This window comes from Carassius gibelio, chromosome A11 (genome assembly GCF_023724105.1).
Source record: "Carassius gibelio isolate Cgi1373 ecotype wild population from Czech Republic chromosome A11, carGib1.2-hapl.c, whole genome shotgun sequence".
NCBI classification, from domain to species: domain Eukaryota; kingdom Metazoa; phylum Chordata; class Actinopteri; order Cypriniformes; family Cyprinidae; genus Carassius; species Carassius gibelio.
Genome location: NC_068381.1, coordinates 12562429 through 12583883, shown reverse-complemented (window position 1 = coordinate 12583883; position 21455 = coordinate 12562429). Strand labels below are relative to the sequence as shown.

At 38.2% G+C, this 21455-nt stretch overlaps 1 protein-coding gene across 2 annotated transcripts in view; it reads right to left on the bottom strand.

The window, feature by feature from the left end:
• Positions 1-17208, bottom strand: part of LOC128022382 (ras association domain-containing protein 5) — a 38147-nt gene extending 20939 nt beyond the window's left edge. Inside the window, exons 1-2 of one of the 2 annotated variants that reach the window (XM_052609878.1) lie at positions 16461-17208; positions 1972-2102 (exon numbers count right to left, since the gene is read on the bottom strand). In XM_052609878.1, the coding sequence (XP_052465838.1) occupies positions 1972-2102; positions 16461-17115 (786 nt within the window). In that variant the 5' untranslated portion in view covers positions 17116-17208. Of the gene's footprint in view, positions 1-1971; positions 2103-9740; positions 10230-16460 lie in introns of those variants that run through there. The other variant, XM_052609880.1, reaches the window with a different exon arrangement.
• Positions 17209-21455: the final 4247 nt, after the last annotated feature.

The window sequence follows — 21455 nt, the reverse complement described above, 5'->3', positions numbered from 1 at the left end:
AACGTTGAAAATTCAGCCAAGATGAAGGAACAGCTGATTATAGTTGTATATGGATTGCAATTTTGAAATAAATTTAGTAGCAGAGCTACTGCAAGCGATTTTTAGAGCTGCAAATCCATTTATCCTTCGCTGAAATTTCCGCGTCTCATGGAGAGAGCACGTCATTGTTGCTTAGCAAAGACAGACGCCTCATGAGCACTTCTGCCCGAGCGCTTTGGAAAGGAGGAGAAAGACGTGCTTAGCGTTTTCCACGCGTTTTTAGGAGCGATATGTGAACGGCCCCTAAGGCGCTCGCTCACTCAGCACGCGCTGAAGGCTCGTTGCAAAATGTCTAATGCATTTAACAGACCAGAAATATAAGATCCTAAAATAACCAACAGGTCTGGTGTTTGGGTGCACTTTGGATTCCCTGTAAGCTATAATACTGGTGTCTAAATGCTGCAGGCATAGTTTGTTGCGTGCATGTTTCTCCTTTTTTTCGTCTTTTCCCAGATACTGACACAATAAGGTGATGTCGGCGTAAATGAGTTGACATGTTTCAAGTATTCACGCTGGTGTTTTTTTTTTTTTAAAGCAATGAAGCAACCGCGCGAAGCCCTCACTATATAGGATTTTAGAAAGAATGCAGAGCACTAGTGTAGTGTGCAAACTTACCACAGTGTGGATTTCAGAAAGTGTGCAAAGACTTCACGTGCACACTTACCATAACATGGATTTACAAATAATGTTCTAAGGAGGGGCTCTCATGTCACTCTGATCGAGCAGCTCATAGATGGAATCATGCATCTCAAACAATATGTTTGAGAGTCATCTTCTTTTTCTAGTCTGTTAAACGCATTGGCCATTTTGCAACGAGCCTTCAGCGCGTACTGAGTGAGCGAGCGCCTGACTGAGTCATAACATAACATAAACATAAGTTGGTGTTTTTTTCTTCTTCGGGAGTGTCAGGGGCGTTGCCTGTTACGTCGTTTGGGTTATTGGGCTACCTTGTTGAACGCATATCATTATATTTCTCTTTTTTTTTTTTCAAATATAATTAATTAGTCCAACGAACCGTTCGGTATGCATAATGCGTACCGCGTACCGAACCGAAAGCGTCGTACCGAACGGTTCAATACGAATACGCGTATCGTTACACCCCTAATATATATATATATATATATATATATATATATATATATATATATATGCATCAAATCAGTGATAGAATCTGTAGTTCACAAGACCAAAGCCCCGCTTGTGTGACGAGACCACTAATTTGAATTTCATTTCCACTGAGAAATAACCATAATGCCCTCTGCTGACAGCTAACCATTCAACAGCTCTCAATCTCACTGACAGCACAGGCCAGCTGGGTTTGCTCTTTTCCTGATTTAGAGGAGATAGGAACGGACAGGAAGGGACTCATAAATAAGACAGATACACTACAAGTTATGGAAAAGCTTTTTCTGGAATGACTATTCTGGCAGTATAAATGCTTTGGAGAGAAATAGGTTATTGGATATCTGATTGGGCTCTAGGTCGTACCTTTTTGACTTTTTGATCAGGCTTTGCTTGAAACTTGGGCAAAGATGAGTGCATGCCTCTGTGTGTGTGTTGCTGAGGACAGTGTGCCCCAGGCAGAACCCTGCTGCTCTTCCTCAGTCCCAACTGTGCTGTCACTTCCTGTGTACCTGGGACTAAACTCACTGCCACAGTAAAATGCAGTTTTACATTTAAGCATATGATAATGTGCCCCAGCCAAGCAACCAAGAGAGGATTAGATTCAGTGTCCGCTTCATCCCTTGCATTTCGCTGCATAATTTCTTGCTCTCTTTCTAATTTTGGAAAGCTCTCTGTATGCTTCACTTATAAAAGTGAAAGTACCAAAAACGTGAGAAACAAAGTCACATTGTTAGATATAAAGTGTCAATTATGAGCAACAAAATCACAATCATGAGATATAGTCATACTGAACTTGAGTGAACTTACCGTCTCCTGAGGGTCTTTGGCGGCGGGCCTCTGTGGAGCGGGGGTAGACACATCCTCTGTCGGCTGGTCTAGTTGGTTGCAGTCCAGCTGAATAAGCCCCTGACACTCCAGATGACACGTGTAGCTGCAGTCTGCAGGCCAGAAACAAACAGGACACACACAGTAACTAAGTGCACAGTTTAGAGAGCCAGTGAGGGCTGCCAACACTCTTTCAGCTCCTTTAAACAGAGAACATCTGAATATGCTGGAGGAGGACTAGATCATGTGTTTTTTTTCACTGTAAATGTCTGCGTTAGCATGAGAGTCAAAGCCTTGGAGAAAAACTAGACTGGAGCTGGGGATGATAAACTGACAATATGCATGTTGCAGACATCTGTGTCAGACACATGCACTCTGCAAACTAGAGACAGCAAAGACGCTTCAGAATGAACAGCTCTGCAGTGACAGTGTCTCATTTGTATTAGACAGAATGTCTGAAGTGTCCTCCACCTAAACATAAATCATGAAGAGGAATTTTGTCATGTGAGGTTCTCATGGCTCGGTTAAATAGTGCCCTATTCATTCAATCTCAACTAACTTGACCCCAAACCAGATGTTTATAGAAATCAGAAGACCTTCTTTCTTTTATTTAATGCCATTGCCAAGTATAGCAGCTGTAACCTTTATTACAGAGATAGCAATTGTGCGTTTATTACAGTCATATCAAGTGCATAGTATTTGAGTGTGGTGCCATCTAGTGGAGGTGTGAGATAAAATACTGCATAGTTTGCACAGGAAGAGTAACTTACCAAAAAGAAGATGAGTGAATCTTTTACACTTACACTTTATTATTTGCATGCATTTACATGCATTTCAAGAATAAAAAAAATCTAATAAATATATGGCTATATATATATATATATATATATATATATATATATATATATATATATACATAGCATATATAATATTATACATAAAATAGAACAATTACATTTTATAACAATAATTAAAAATAATACAAATATAAAATATTTTAAAATAAAATGTATAAAAATAATACAAATACTTTTTATTAAAAAAAAATTATATAATTCAAATATACAAAAATGAAAATAAATAATTCTAAATGCATATAATGTAAAACTTATTTAAATATAAAAACTAAAATAAAAATATTATATTATATAATATCATATAATATAATATTACTATTTATAATACATTTATACTTATACAAATATACAATATAGTCAAATGGGTTTACATCAGGGTTCTCCAAACTCGGTCCTGGAGGGCCAGTGTCCTGCACAGTTTACCTCCAACCCTAATTAAACACACCTGAACCAGCTAATCAAGGCCTTACTAGGCATACTAGAAACTTCCAGGCAGGTGTGTTGAAAAACAGTTGCAGCTAAACTCTTGGTTTACTTGGTAACAGAGTGGGAAAAAGCCCAATCACTAGAAGGCGCCACTGTGCCACGGAGGACCAATGAAATAAGTTTATTAAAGTGCTGGAACAGACAGCTGCTGTTTAATTCAAGCCAAGAAATGTTTTATTGATACTGGGGTTCATTTTATTCGTCCCGTAATTGTCCATCCAGTCGTCTCTTTCCACATATTTGCATTGGAAAGTAGCATATTTTATTACAAAACTGGCTCAAACTGAACTCATCATCCTAAAATTCCCATTAGCATCATACCAGCGATAATAAAATGACCTCAAACCAGCACAGAAAGTAAATGTGTGTGCTAAAAGCATGTATATTCATTGCTCACAGCCAGACGGTAACCAAGGAAACAACACTCTGCCCACTGAATAATCTCCAGCACAGGCCGAGCGTGATCTTACATGACAAGGTATCCTGCAGTGTTATATATATTGTATAAATAGTCTGTGGCCAACATCTTAATGTTATTTAGTGATAATGACATAAAAATGGGTTTTTGTTTTGCTTTCCATACAGTCAAATGATAACAAAGACGACTGAGGTATCTGTGTCTACTCACAGTGAATGCTGATTGATTATCAACGGATTGATTATCAGTGCAAAACACATTGCTACTGTCATTGTGGAATGGAGACGGCAAATGCTAAAAGCCTCTACACAGCACTGATAACTGGCATGGAAAATGGACGTCACTTTCGATGGTCTGTCAACACAACACTGGCAAAGTATAAAGTGTTGGGCGAGACTATGAGAAAGGGTGTCCAAACCAAACTGAATGACTCAGGGTCAGGAAATGCATTGTGGGAGGAGGTGAGGCTTCCGTCCGTTTCAGACTCTCACCTTCAACCTCAGCCTGATATCGACAGTGTGGTTTAATGCAACACCCTGATAACTTTACGCAACAATAAATGAAACCTGACACATTTAACAGCAGTCTGGTGACAATGGGTCATCCTGTAATCTGTGTCTCTTCATCTTTTTTACATCATTTTATTTCACAATGTATTACTTAAAGTTGTAATAAATTCTTTAAAATGCATTAATAAAAAGTTGTGCTTCAACCCTGTTAGTACCAGTAGATTTGACTTCTAATAAACAAATAAATACGTTTAAAAAAGTCATAATGACATCATCTTTTCAAGAAGACAACACTTCAAGGATGAGTTCTTGTGAGACAATATTGTCATTAACCTTCTTACCATTTGACCAGCAAACAACTGATAATTAAAAAAAGAGACATCTGCTTGAAATTCTCTTTTAAAAGCATCTTGTAGCATCATGAGATTATGCACAAGATTTTTGTTGTCAAATTAAATAGGACAACTTTCACCCCATTACCATCATGCCTGTTATCTTTCTAAATTTTCAATGATACTTTTTAATTTTGTTTGAGATGGTACAATGCAGTTTATTCATAAAGTATTATAAAGATAGAAGTTCAAAATATTAAACCATTTTTACTTTACAATTCACACTATAAAAATCCATCTGTTTCATATTAGGACCCTAATAAAAATATGGGACAAAGACTTTAAAGGTGTTGAAGTTTATTCAGTGAGTACTGACAAACTAGAAATTAAAAAAACCGGATGGGTTGCAGTAGTATCAGTTTATAGTCTTTTCCAGCCAAAACTGGTGGAACTAAATGGGACATAGTTAAATGTCCCAAATAGGATTGGAGGTTTACAGCACCCAAATCCTCTTTGAAACACTTTAGATTACACATTGAGGTAATTCAGACTGCTCCTGAAGCCGACGTCTTTATCTCTCAAACTGAGCGCTAACGTATGCTCCCCTCCATCATCACACGTCCGTGCTGCAGTGCACTGTGAACCCCCTAAACCTGATTAATCTGATGAGTGAGTCGTCAACGGCTAATCACAACGCTAATCACTTAACTTAACTTAAATGGAATATGCACTGTTAATAAAAACTGGTAAACAGAAGCACAGAGGCTTGTCTGTACTCGTGACCAGTTTACAACAAGTATAGACATACATTTTGCCGTGATGTTTGGGTGGAAAAAAAGTTCACAAAAAATATGTTTGTCAAACACACTCAAGTGGAGAAAAGTCTTTCCCAGAGGCAGATGAAACTGTGACCCCAGATTATTTGTTTAGCCGCAGACCCTTATGCAGCGAGCAGTCATACTCATGTTCTTGGGTAACGTTGGGGTCATTGTCAGAGAGACCCCATGGATAGAGCATTGCAGCATAGTTTACATAACCTGGAAATGCTGCAGTGCTGCTATAAAACAGGAGGGCTGGTGACAGAGGAGGTCAAACTCTTGTCCTTGTCAAATTAAACACGATGTTTATTCGGCCATGTTTGGAATTTCCTCAGTACAAGAGGTCAAAAATGCGTCTCTGGGCCTGTCCCTTTAAAAAATAACTTCCCACTAGAACTTTGTCATTTCCTCTTGGAGTTAACCATATCTGTTGATCAGAAGAAACATTTTGGTTGTTTAGCTGGAAAAGTGTGCCAAACTCCCCTCCGATAGCAGGAATGTAAGGGGGATTTTATAGAGGGAACGAGAACACTGATGCCTTTTTGTCCCTCACGCGCCTTCTCGCCTCCCACTTCCTTCTGACATTTCTGATCTCCTCCTTCACTTCCATACATCAGCATTTTTCCACCTCAGGAGTCAACAGTTCCTTCTCAGAGCCGCGGTTCATCTGCATCCCAGCTGTACGCACCCTCCTACCATCTCTTTCACTCCGTGTCGCTCTCTGTTTCTCAGATTCTGCATCAGTCAGCAGCATTTTCTGCTATTTCTTTCTCTCTGCCAAGTCAGAGAACCTGACACTATAACCTTGCTGTGCATCTTTTTTTTTTTTTCATGATTCAAGGATGCCCTTCATAACAAAAGTGAAGATTTATTGGCTTATTTCATAGAGCATTTTGTACGCCAAAATCTTGAAACAGGTTAGTATTTTAGCACTCCCAGTTCCATCGTCCTGAAGTCAATTGGTGCATCTGAATATGACTGATACTTCAAATCTATACTGTATGCAAAAAAAGTAGTATGTCTAAACTTATAGTATTCAAAAAACAAGTAGTCAAAAACTACTACTTTCACCTGGTATTATGGAGTGTGCATTCAATTTTCTGCAATAATTTAAAAGCAATGGAAAAATCATATTGGGTTTTTGATGAGGGAACCATGGTGATGCTAACTTTTAGGTTGACATACAAAAAAAAAAAACATCACTGCAGTGCTTTATTCACACACAACAAGGAATCATATTCCAACAACCTGGTCCCAGTGGAACCCATCTGACTGAACCCTGTAATTTAAGCCTAAATTAATGTTTCTAAATTAGAAACAGACACAATAAAACTCCAATAAACAGAGGCAAACAGTAGTTTGACAGAAACACACTGGTTCATTCAAACAGCAACAAATGTGCTGGAGTAAAGAACCTTACTGTAGACACCCATACAATGACTTCTCTTTATCAGAGTTCTGATGAGTGTGTAGTCTTTTAAAACATGTATGGTTCTATTATATCAAACAAGCACTGATATACTTTACCATTCAAGGAGACTCAAGGTATAATAGCCGTGGGTAATTATCCTGTAATTAAACTGAACAGATCTCTTCTGTCTTAAGAGAGACCACAAAACAATATCTTACTTTATTCCAGCTGGATTTTTTTTTCTAAATCTCAGACGAAGTTGTGTGCAATTCTGCAATTATTTACTAGAAAATTATATTAAAATTACGGCCACCACTGATGAGCAGATAATTATGTTAAATATGCTAAATCTACTTGAAAACTGAGTGAAAATTGTTCATTCTACACCAGTTTTTTCTTAATGTATTTTGTCCAAATAAATAAGAAAATGAAACCCACAAAATTAAAATCAGTTAAATGCTACAAGTGTGTGCATGTATCACAAAATTATAAAGTATTAAAAATATTTTTATTTTCTTTTTTGGTAAAAATTACATATAAAAGTGTTTTCTTAAAAGACTAATAGTAATCATTGTTTTAGATGACTGGAAAAGTAATCAACATGTAAGAATAAGGTACATAGGAATGTACAATATTTTAAACCATTTATGCATTCCTTAGGGAAAGCAAAGACTACCGAGGTGTAAAGTTTCGACAGTGCAAATCAAGATGTTTTGTCTTGTGAAGCATGGGCAAGACCTTTTAGATGCTAAAGATGCCAAAAGAGCACTAAAGCTGCACTGGTCAGGTCACTGTGGACCTGAACACATGACACGGACACAGACTCACATGTAGCTCGCTTATTCATTAAGAAATATGTGTCAAGTCTTTACTTTGAACACAGATGCTGACAAAGTCTGAATACTGTACAGACAGGTTTGTTTAGGCTCGTATCAGCATTTCACAACCAAGCTATCACAATCAAGCTAACACAGAGAGATTCAGCATCAGTTTGAGCACACTGTAGATCATTCTGGCCAAGAACAATTCATTTGAAAAGAAAAAGAACTCAAGTAAAGGGTACAACTGTAGATTATTTAGTTAGTGTATATGTGCTGTTTACACTAACAGGTTTATATGACATAGGTTGTTCTACAACATACATGCTATAATTCTAAATATAAATGTATTGTTATATATGCTATTTTAACATGATTATGGTTGACTGATTGTTTTAGTCATTCATCTGGACTATTGGCATTTGTTAACCTTATTCAAACACTCAAAACTTCAACAATAAACTTTAAATTCTGCTTGAGAAGTTGGCTATTTACTTCATGTTAAATTCACACCACCCACTGCTGATTTCTGTCTCACTCAGTGTGTGTCATCCACAGCAGTGTGTGCGTCATCATGAAGCAGAAAGTACTGCCGTCATCTCATGCACTTACCAACTCAGAAGCATTTCTGAACCAGTGACTAAAAAAGGCTCATATTTGCCAAACAGCTTTAATGCTAATTTGAATGGCCATGATTAGAAAGTGTAGTCTACTAGGAGTTAAGAGTCAGATGTGACACCATTATCAAAGCACTCAATCTGTGGTTCTGAACAGACACTTTCAAATGTTACTACATGCTACTTGTCCATGTCCAGAAAAAAAGCACTGTTATGAAAACTTCAGAACACAGGCCATCACCTTCACATGAGAAACTATCAATCTCAACCAAAGACTTTCTTTGAAACGGAGAAAGAAATAGTCTCAATTGTATATCTTACTTTTTATTCTAGCGTGATACTAAGTGAATAGAGAGGAAGTTTACTTGCACTAAAGCAGATCACTTTTTTTCATTAGGCTGGTGTACTGTATCCCAGTCTCTGACTATTCAAAGAGGGATTCCGGTCCGGATCAATGGGAAATTCAATTTCAACTCCCTTGGCTTCTGATCAAAATGTCATTTTGCCGAAAACAGCACTGAGATCAAATTCATCCATGGACGCCTGGGCTTCTAACTTGACTTCATGGACAACAAACGATCCGTGAGAAATGGAGACAGGGATTCATATGATACATTGGGTCAATTTGATTCCACAACAACTACGTAACACAGACAAAGAGACTTTATACAAACTTATAAAAATAATAAGTGGTGCTTTGTAAGGCATACCATTTTCAAATTTTGCGTTGTTTGTTGAGGAAATAGATTTTATTACTTCAAAAAGCAACACTCTAGAAATCACTACGAACATGCCTAAAGATCACTAAGAACCCCCTAGAGATCAACAAGAACACAACTGCATAACAGTGCCCTAGAGATCACTCAGAGAACTCAATCAGCTGCACAGCAACATGTTTACAGCCATTTAAAACAATGAAGCTACTGCATAACACCCTGACAATCACCCACCACACTGGAGCAAGTGCTGCACAGTCAAGGTCATTTTGTTTAGAAGATGTCAATTTAGTTGGCATCATGTTTCTGAACAGGATCAAGTAAATCTGATGTTGAAACGGTGGCTATAGTACAACCAAGAATTATCCTGACTCCATTAATGATTACATCGCACTCGGTATGCCTGCTTTTGGCACATTCTAGAACCCCAGATGCTTTTAGCGGGTGAATTACAGATCAATGTCTATTCAACACATGAACGGACAACAATAGATACAACATGAGAGAGAAAATGAGACCCAGAGGGAAAGAAAGAGATTGAGGGAGCAGAAAAGGAGGACGAGAATGTGATGCAGCAACAAGAACAGAACAAGGCTATTTAAGGAAGGTGAAAGCCACTGCGGAGCTCTGTGACTGAAGCCTAATTGGTAGGTCTATTCACAGAGGATAAAAGTACATTAAGTTCGAGTCTCAGAGTCACTTACTGACCTAAACCCCGTTTAATCTCAGTCCCCTTCCACATATTTCTCATCGCTCGGTCTCAAGTTACCTGATAACACGAGGGTCCCGCTACTGCTGGAGCGCCGCAGCATGCGGAGGCCCTCAGACCAAGAGCGGGACTTGGGTAGGCGGCGGAAGAACCGTCCTAGGCGCTTGGAGACCTGTCCGAAGCAGGCGCTGGCCACCGCCTCCTCCGTCCTCATCTCCGGCAGCATGACCGCCGCTATCTGCGGCCTGCTGCGGCCGTAACCCCAGTGCCACCACTGCGTCCCGCTCCAGGTGCCAGTCTGTGAGCGGCCATCGTCCCGGTCGGGGCTGGGTGCCTGCGGCTCCGTTGCGTCGCAGTGTGGACTTCCTGCACCAGTCGCTCCTGTGTGTTCACCATCGCAGGGCTGCACTCGGTTTTGTGTTGTGTACTGAACGCCCCCCCTCCCTGCCTTTTTGCCACCCTGCACCCCTACCCTCTGACACAATCCACCCCTCAGCTGACTGGTCCTCTCTCTATCTGTGTCCGTGCTCCTGTTTTTCTCACGCAGTGCAGAACTCGCACCAGCTCAGACTGCACCCACTCATCCTGCTCTCTGCAGCATGGTTTTCAGTGAATCCTTAAAGGCACAGCCGCACTGCTCTCCTGCCTTCTACTCTCTTTTTCCTCTCCCTCCCTGTCCTTCTCTCTCCATCTCCATCGATCTGTCAGTCTCTCTCTTTTCCTCCCTCTGTGCCTCTCTCCTGTTACTCTGTGCCATCATGCCACTTCCTGTGTGAGAATACAGTCCTGAAACCTGTTGTCCTGAAGTATGTCTCAGGTTGTGATTTCTGAACATGTTCTACACCTTCCATATTCTCTCTAATGTATATTTATAAAAAAAGAGAATTGATAGCAGTGTCTTGCTCCATTTTTCTCAACAACAACTATTATAGCATTAATGAAGGGTTGCCCAGAACCTGATAACCTTCTTGAATCAACTCACCCTTGTGTGTGACTCCTTGCACATATTCCAATTTAGACATGTTTGATTAAAATAAATGCATATTACTGATCTAATACCTCAATAATGCAACTCATATTCCAGTTTACAGATTCAGAGGTTTGGTCATCCCAAAATAAATTCATCTGAATTAGCTACTACCTTAATAATGCCGCTTATATTTCAATTTAGACATTAAGCAGTTTGATTATCGTGAAGTAAACAGATTCATGATTCAATATCTCATTAATGCATCCCACATGATTCAGAAGTTTGATAATCAATAAATTAAAGCATATTAATCATCAACAAGCTCATTAATGCACCCTGTATTCTAATTCAGAGGTTGAATTATACAAAAATAAATATATTTTGATGATCTAATAACTCAAAAAATTCTACTTTTATTTCACTTTCAAGATTTTCAAGGTTTAATTATCATAAAATAACACATATTATTGATTTCTTACATCAACAAGTGCATTAAAACATTCCATATTGAAATATAGAGATTCAGAGGTTGGATTCATATTTATATACAAAATAAATTAATAATAAATGCAATTTAATTGTCTAATGCTTGAATAATACACCTCGAAACACATAACTTGCATCATGAGACAAATGATTTACATTCATAACACAAAACTTGCCCCAGTTAACCAAATAATATCAGAAGGTTTAGACAGAACCTAGAACAAATACTAATACAATGCATATTTTGCACTTGATTTCTGTTGACTATAATAGATGGGGAACATTTCCTGCTGTCCTCAACCAGAAGAGAGAGCGAGTCTGAGAGCAATTGAGGTAGAGAGAAGAAGCCAAGGGCAGCCTAATTATAGCCTGAGATAACTCCTAACAGTCCTGCCACACTTTTGCGTACTCATTCCTCCGGTTCAGCAATAACTGCCCCGTACGCCCCATCGCAGACCTCATTAACGCATCTCCACTTCACACATGCATCAAACACAGCCCACTCTAAACCTCCAACTCAAACTGACTGCCTGACACTAATATCCAACCAATGATAGCTTCATGCAATAGCTGCATATCCGGCCTCTGAATACCGTGAAGCCACAGTACTGAAACAGGAAGTGATGATTTAACAGGCCCAGTCCATCTGTCGCTTGAGGTGAATGTTGTATTGAAAAGTAGACAAAGCTTCTGCTGTATAACCATGCATTTCAACAAGGCTGACTCTGTGAACACAAAAGCACTTAAACATCTATGACATGAATAACACATTTTCAATGGGTTTTTTTGTGATGCACACAGTCAAGCTTGAGCGAGAGGTTTGATTCAGATTGAAAAAGTAAGAAATGGGGAAGCAGGAAACTTGTTTTGCAAGTTTTCTTATCTTGTTTAACTGAAGGCAAAAAAAAGGAATTGAATGGTAATTGTATGTAAAAGCTATAAATGTTTCAGTTTCAGTTGAAAGAAAGGACAGTCAAGTATAATGCTAATGTAAGACATGTTATACATTGAATTTCTCCAGCAGCATCCCTTTACCTCACCGAGGCCAAAAGGAACACATTCCTCTTTCTAGTATTACAGTCTGTCTGAAACATTTAATTAAAAATCAATCCGATGTCTGACTGGCATCCAAAAGCTATAATCCAAGTGCAATATGGCTAAACACAGTTTTAATCTAGCTTGGATTAAACTCAGAGGCAGACAGGCAGCATCCCCTTCACTGCAGACGGGATGGGTACTGATTTGGGTGGGGGAGGATGCCAAAAACCCAGCCAGATTAGGCAAATAAAGCCAGACTGAAGGAGAGAGAGAGAAAAGGTAAGACTGATGCTTTGAGACAGGCCCATGCAGGGAGGAACCCTTTCCTCAGTTACCTCTGAGTCACACTAGCAGAGAGGTGGAGCGTCACATGAACAGACTACCTGAAGTAAAACAACTCATTCTCCCTTAATAAACCTGCTGTGACTCTGACTCAGCATAACACATATCCTTCATATAAAGGGAGTATAATTCAGAAACGGAACTCTATAATGGTAGCTCTAAATGCAATAAAGCATTAAGTAAGTATTTCACAATCTGTTTAGCTATGCGTCTGTGCAAACAATGAGATGTCTAATGAGAGGTTTCAGGTTTTGACAGTTTATGTTGAATGAGAAAGAAAAAGCTAAATTAGAGGAACAGGATTCTTTTAGAGCTCAGGGGATTTCATAGATTTCAGATGCTTCTCATAAAAATGTATTCAATTTTAAAATGAGAGTATTGTTGTATACAGTAAGAGAATACAACAGGAAAAATGCTCAAAAATGTGGTATTTTAAGTTATTCTATCGAAAAATGCAGATTGGTCCAAAATTATTTAACGGCACTGAATCAACTTAAATACACCAAGTTTGACAATTTTTTTTATAAATAAATAAACTGAAATGTTGGATTAGGTATAAAAAGCTCCTTTTAAGACAACAAAGTTTAAAATAATATTTAAATGTCTTTAATGACTTATTATTGTAGACTTGGGTTACTTTGTGAATGAGTAAAGTGCCAGACACACTCCTCTGAAACTGCAGAGGAGACTTTTAAAGGGATTCAATCTTATGGAAAACACACACACACACACACACACACACACACATACACACACACGAACACTCAAACACAAACACAAAATATATTTTGAAAGCCAGAGGGGTACAAACAACATTGTAGGCTACTTTAATTTTATGGACAACACGGTGGTAGAGGTTTGGAACAACAAAGGGTGAATAAATGATGACAGAACTTTTAAATTTGAACTACCCCCCTAAACATCTGATAACCAGGTGATTTCAGCAAAGTCTCTATTTGTTCTGTTTTGAATCGTAATGTTGTCTAGGAGAGACACTCGAGATATTAAAGAGAAGTAATTTGTAATTTTTCTTTCCTTTCGGAGAGAGTAAGAGCACAAAGGAGCTGTTTATAGGCCAACGTAACCACTGATGTCCTCTAACTACCTCTTTCATTCAGGGTGTATAATTACTGGCTGTGTGCATTAAAATAGTCATCTGTAGTAGTCAAGATGCTCCATCTTTAGCCCATCTGCACTACTGCAACCTCTTAAATACACCATTTCCAAGCATGCTCCAAAACTCATCTAAACAAAAAAGCAACGGTTACAAATTACAATGTTGTGCTTTCCCTATGAGTGATTTTTGGTCATGTGCAATAACTCTGCTAGGGGCGTCTCAACATAGGAACTAGAAACCAATGCTTATGGTGGAGGCATATCAGGACATGCTCATGGAATGCTACAGTACACAAAACCCCCATGAACTGAAAATGGCAAAATTTTGATTTTGGAAATCCCCAATGTATCCCACAGTAAAATTTAGGGAGAAACCACAACAGAAAAAAAAACTGGAGAAAATACACCCAACCCTGACATTTACAATGAAAGGTTGAGGAGAAAGAGGAACAACTCATGTGGTTTCAATGAAAATACTGGAACTCTATGAAATGTGATAAAGAGCTTCTGCAAACACACTCTACATTTTCACGGCTCAGTATGGGAGATATATTTTGCTCCATCCACTGGCTATACATTTTCAATCCTGAGGCGAACTGAACCTTTAAGTAACATTTAAAAATAGAAATGGGAATTAAAGGGGACAGTTCTCCCCAAAATTAAAATTCTGTTATTATTCTGACTTTTTTTCTGTGAAACACTAAAGAAGATATTTTGAAGACTTTCAACCATTTTAGTTGATAAAACTAAAGTCAATGGGGTCCAAAATATCAATGTACCCATTGACTTTCATTGTATGGGCAAAATGTAAAAATAGAAGAACGAAAAGCTTAATAGTCATTTGTAGGTGAATTGTGCAATTAAAATAATAACGAACAGAATAAGGGATGTTTAAAGACTTGCCCAAAATGTGAATTTTCACTGCACTGGAAGGGCAGAACAGTCATTGGGGTTAATGTACAGTATAATCCTAGAATCATCCCCAACTTTTAAATGATACTCTCCAGAAAGTAAACCCATGCAATTTCACTGTCTGCCTCGTATGAACCTGTTCACTGCAGTAGCTTTTCCAAAAGAGAAATGCTGACACACTGCTAACTCAGCAATGCTTTATACATGCAAACACGTCCGCGAGCGAACAGATGCACCATATGTGCACACACACTGTGACAAACACAAAACTAAACACACAACACACAGAATAAACCTTATGTTCTCAGGGTACACTGGGCTAAACTCATTCATTTCAGATCACAGTAGGACATTCTAGCACTGTATGAATATAATCTCTAAAAAAAAACACATCGCAAGTTATTATTATTCTTTTTTTAATCTAACGTCATTCTGTTTTACATCATTCACAGTCACAGATCTATTTCTGTATCTCATGCAGAATTAAATGGAATTCAATTTTCGTTCTCATTTTAAAAACTTCCAAGGAATCCAAGGAAATTGTATTTATAACAGAGGATTTTGACATAGCAGCCCTTTAAAAGCAAAAAAAGGCATAAGGCATAACTTAATTAGGTGAAGAGCGTGATGAGACGGTGGAGTGTACAACATCAATACCAGAGCAGAAGCAAAGAATGCAAAGAGAGGGAGCAAGTATTGCTAAATGATTAAGAAAAATTCAAAATAACTCAAATAATTAGATCCTGTGATAGAGGTGCCACTTCAGGATCTTACTTTATTTTAAAGGCAAAAGAACCTCACTCACATGCTTCAAATGTTCCTCATTTCTATTTCTACTAGCAAGAAAGTCAAGTGGGTCACAGTACTTCATTTAGGAATCCTCAAGGATCTGGATGGGGTTGTCAGAGTCCACCGATCCCCTTTATATAAACTATTTAAACATGACAAATAATGAAACAGAAAAACAAAAATGACCTCTGCTGGGAACTCCCCCTCAGCTTCTGTAAACCCTCCAAATGTATCAGCGTGCTTTATCTTGATTAAACTTACAGCACTGGAAGTCCCTATAACAGTGGAGCCACACCAACAACCCCTTCAGCAGCAAAACAAAACACTTGTGTACATGGTTCTCTCTTCTGTCATTTCCTTTCTCTTTCCTTCTTGTTTAACAGCTAGCTATCTTATGGTTTTGATATCAAATAATGTTGTACAGTTTTCTGTACAACAGTTTTCTTCTCCCCCACAGTTTTTACAACTTAAACATTAGTCAAGCATTTACATTTAGTTGAGTCTCTAACAAATGCCGAAAACTTACAATAAATAAACAAACAAGCAAAAATGCTTTACATATCTACCACTCAGTCCATCCATTCATCTCTTTATCCCTCTGATCACTCGTCCATGCATCCACTCTGTATCCGTCTATTTGTTCAGCTCCATCTCTCCGTCCATCTAACTCCAATTTGTCCATCCATCATTAAATCCAAATCTATTTTTATCTCCGATAATTTTTCCAATGCATTCATCAATCCAGTTCATCCTTCCATTTATTCTCATCCATCTCAATCCATCCAGCTATCTAACTATCTATTTATTTATCTATCTATCTATCTATCTATCTATCTATCTATCTATCTATCTATCTATCTATCTATCTATCTATCTATCTATCCTTCCCTTTATCTGATTCCATCTGTCAATCCACCAACCCATCTATCCAGCCATCTATCTGTTGTATCTCTGACTATTCGCCAATTCATCCATTCATCCATCCTCCATTTCATTTTCTATGCATTTATCCATCTAATCTTTCACCTGTTCATCTATCCTTCATGCCATCCACCTTTCCGTTGATCAGACATCCATTCATCTCTCTGTGAGGAGAGGAGAGGAGAGGAGAGATAGCGGTCACTTACTTCGACACTTGAGCGCAGGGCTGCTGATCTGGCGGTTGCAGGCGTCGCACCAATCCTGGCTCAGCTGCCTGGAGATGAAGATGTGGCCCTCTCCCTTCTCTGCCTTCACCCTCGGGTCTTTCTGGTTGAAGATGGACCATGCCTCCCTCCTGAGATGCTCGTTTCGCATCTTCACTACTCCTGACCTTGCCCGTGTCAGCTTGTCGATCGCCAGTCCCTCCAGTTCGTCTTGCGGGCAGTTAAAGTTTGATCGCGGCGAGGAATTGCGAACTTCTTGTGGCGATGAAGACGCATGGATCTTTGCCGTGTCCTTCAATGAGCTTCTCCGGCTCCCGGCACTGTGTCTGCGAAATATTCCGTTATTATTGTTCGCGTTCTCTCGGTCCATGTCCACAATAGATCTGTCCGTATTACTACGTGGCGAACCGGCAGCCGAGCCTAGGCTGTGTGATGCTGAAGGGGGCTCGTGATTGAGTAACACGAGCGATGCTGAGACTGCGGCTCTCGCGCTGTCCACATCACTCGCTCGGTTTCGCATAAACGACCATTTACGCGTGAATTTCTTCCCGTCGCTCGACTTGAGTTTTGGAAATAGTTGCTGATCCGAGTCGAGGTGGTGTTGAGTAGGGTGCTGTCCTAAAGTGACGGCCGCCATATCTTTCGCTTAGGTGGGCAGAATACAAACTAAACTGAAGCACCAGCGGCGAGAGTGTGACGCGCACGCTGATTCCGCCGCGCGCTTTAAATGTCACTGACTGAGCGGGCGCGCGCGGACCTGCCCCTCACAAGCTCATGATCTTTTTGATCACTTCTGTCATTTCACTAAATATAAGAAACGGAGAATTGTATAAATGCCATGAATAAACTGTTGTCACTGGAACTAAGTGTACATCTCAATATATTTTATATATGTTGTGTTTAGATGAAAAGTCAAATTACAAATATATTTGCAATAAATCACACATAACATTTTTAGATTATTTATACTTCATTATCTACATTATAACATCTGAGAGACATAAATACGCACATTTTTTTCAAAATGTATAGCTACACACACATTATAGCCTACGTAGTTAATTGTATTAAATTTGAACACAAACATATAATGCTTAAAATAGAGTTTGTCATCATTGATATTTTTATTGGCGCCATAAATAGTCTGTCAAGTACCAATTTAAATGTAAAGTGTACCTCTTACCTCATACTACAGAAGTGGAGATCTTAAAAACAAACACAGTGCAAAACATTTAAAACGTAAGTTTACAAACTGACAACAAGAAAATTGATAAAATTCCGTGACCAGCCAAACAAACTCAAACGTCGACAGTGAACCACAGCGTGGTCTCTGAGGTCACACCAGTTCCCCCAGCGCGAGGAATTCCCCAGAACTCAAACCCTTTAACATGACATCAGAATCCACCAAACACATCTTTCACTTTCCATATTGAAATTATCTGTAATACAGCAACTTAAGAGTCTTTTGATTCATGTCAATACTTGCAGGAAGATAATATTGGAGTCATCTGTACAGTTTTTCAAAACAAACAAAGCTTCCTCAAGAGCTCCATGCCTTGTGATACTCTGTGGTTATTAATAGACCAATTCCATTATTGCTATAGCACAGTTCTCTCTCAAAATCAATTACACAGGGTAGATGGAACTCCTCTCTCTTTATTCCATGACTGTGCAATAATAACACCATTATTGTCGGCTGAATGCACAGTGCAGAAATTATTCATGAAACTGCTGTAGTTGTAGCTATATATGTACATAACTCAGTTTGTTCTTTGCACATCAGTACACATAATGCAATTTCAGCTAACTGTCCCGGTAACAGCCATTAAGCAATTAATCTGCTATTTCTGGTTTGAGAGGTTCAACTAAGGTCGGTTTTTGAGATGTTTTGTTTTGCTTGCCCTTTAGCTCAGAGATCCAGGCTCTGTAAATATAAATATTGTTGTGCATTCTGTATTCTTTGCAGTCTTCATGGTCTGTTGGCTTGAGCAGTGCTCAAATTGAATAAAGTCTTTATAAAGACTTTTCTTTTCTTTTTTGGTGGGGGTAAGTCATGCAATATACAATTTAAATACACAATATATTTAATCATAATATGCATAACTATGTACTATTTATTAAAAACAGGCTTACATAAAAGAACAGACTTTTATGTTGATAAAGAATAATCAGACCAATGTTGCATAACAAAGAGAGAAAAGCTACTATTCTTTTTTTTAATGGCTTACTCCAAGTAATACTGGATTTAGAGGGTGACAGAACAGCAGATCCAAAAGGGCAACTATGGCAAATTTACCATGAAACTATACAAGGCACTTGAAGATCCATAAAAGCATGTGACATTAAAATACTTTGAAATTAAAAAAAAAAAAATTGTAGAACATTTTCAGATGGCTTTCAGACTCACTTGATGCGATTCAGATTCAGCTGTGGCAAAGGAATAATTATTTCATAATGTCTCAGAAAGAAGTGATAAAGGAGCAATCAGTAACTTCAAATGGAAGTTAAACTTAAACGGTAGCGAAATGAGGGAAAAAAAGGGTTGTTAAAAAAAGAAAAAAATATCAGGCTGTAAAGATACTAGAGATGAGATTAGTTATTATTTAAAGAGTGCAAGACAACTGGGCAAACATGATATAATCTTTATAATGGTTCATAAGTTTTCAACATTGTAACAAAACTGTTTTCAACATTGATACTAATAAAAAATATTTAATGAGCAGCAAATCAGCATATTAATTTGATTTCTGAAGGATCATGTGACACTGAAGACTGGAGTAATGATGCTGAAAATTGTTTATTATTGTATTATTATTTTTTTAAATGAGAATAATATATCATTATATTACTATTTTTTTTACTGTATTTTGGATCAAAACAATGCAGGCTTGGTGAACAGAAATTACTTTTGAACAGTAATGTACGTCCAACAGAATAATTCTAGCATTCTTTACCAATGTATTATTTATTATTGAAATGATTGAAACTTTGTGATAATAATGTTTGTTCCAAAAGCTTGTTTAAATCTAAGGAACTTGTTTATTAGATATTAAAAGTATAAATTGTGACAAGAATGGCTGTCAGTCTGTGTGTTGGTGTTGTGGGGATTTTTCAATGATCTCAGTGCAGTTTACATAGTATCGTCCAGTAGGTGGCAGCAAGGGACTGTTATGAGTGAGTCTGTCAGTCAGCAGACTATTCAACCATTTCAGTCCAAAAGCTTTATTCAGGAACTAACTATGGCTATCAATATGTCAATCATAGCTATTTCAAGAGTAAATCCCTTATTTTTATGCCATTGTAATTCCCGAAACTTTGCAGCGTGCATGTTGCCATTGGTCATAGCAGAATGAAAAACAAGTTTTATACAATTCTGAATGGATTATATACAGCACAGAAACCGCACAATGAGCACTCCCTTTATAATTTATAATAATAATATAATAATAGGCCTGATAATAATTTACGCAATACAAAAGGAATACAAAAGCCTCAACATGGAGTTGATAAATATAGTGGAAAGATAGATATAGGGACAAAAAAACTGGCAGTGTAGCAGAAACAACTGCAAAGCTTAAAAAAGAAGATGTCTTGTTAAATTTGAAAAGACACACACACACACACACGTTTGTTTTTGTGAAAAGTGGGGACATCCCATAGGTGTAATGGTTTTTATACTGTACAGACTGTATATTATATTGCCCTACACCTAACCCTAACCCTCACAGGAAACTTTGTGCATTTTTACTTTCTCAAAAAAACTCATTCTTTTTGCTTTATAAGCGTTTTGAAAAATGGGGACATGGGTTATGTCCTCATAAGTCACCCTCTCCTTGTAATACCGGTGTCATACCCATGACATTATACAGAGTTGTGTCCTGATATGTCACAAAAACATGCCCACATAGATAGGGTTATTCTTGGTTTCAAGGATATTACTACTTTGCTATTATATATATATATATATATATATATATATATATATATATATATATATATATCCCTCCAATAAATGCCTTTCTAAATAAAAGTGTCTTGACTTGTTTTGTTGTGAAGTTCTGAGACTGTGTGTTAAATGTCTGTTTTGGGGCCACTGTGCAGTGAAAATGCAGTAATTATTGGAGGAAAGGTAATCATGAGGGAAACTTTTTCCCAGTGATTGCAAAATGTTTTTGTTGCTGTTCTCCTCAAGGGTCTCAATATTTTTTTTGCAGATGTTCAGGCCCAAACTGGAATTGAACCAGCAGCTCAACAGTACCTGTTTCAGGGTCATCTTCTCATATTGAAGCCAAGCATGGAAGTAGTGAAAATTCCCCTCACCACTCCAGACCGCCCTATCATTCTCCTCAGCTGACGACCAGAGACATCCAAACAGAGAACGTAAGGACACAATAAATGTGTTGTTTTTTTCTGCCTGATGCCACAGTGCCAATTTTATGTTCAACCCTATAGCTGTCTGAGTGTAATTCAGTGTAATTTAGTTTATGCTTTTTCACAAATGAATGAAGAGGTAGCATTGTCTAATTCCTTTTATTTATCCTGTAGCTGAGGCTCCTACGATACCCACAACATTTGACATCAAAGCAGATTACACTTTTCCCAAGGTAAGCAAACCCCTTTGTATTTATCCCTGGTTCTTATTTTAGGTGAACATTGTAACCATTATCCCTAAGCCTCACACTGTGTCCTGTTGTTTTTGTTCCTCCTAAAGACTATTGTTGGCGTCATCCATCAGTACCTGCGGATAGCCCGCTCACTCCAAAAGATCAGGGAACTGATTCTGCAGGGTTCTATAGCTACATGTGAGTGCATACTACTCTGTATTAGTTGGTCACCTGATAATTCACCAAACTGTGAGAATTTACTGCACATTAAACAGCGACCCATTTCTGTCTCTCGCACTTCAGGAGCTGGATTTAGAGTTTGATGAGTGCAGCCAGTGCTGAGATTAGTCAGATTAGTTCTCAGTACTGCGCT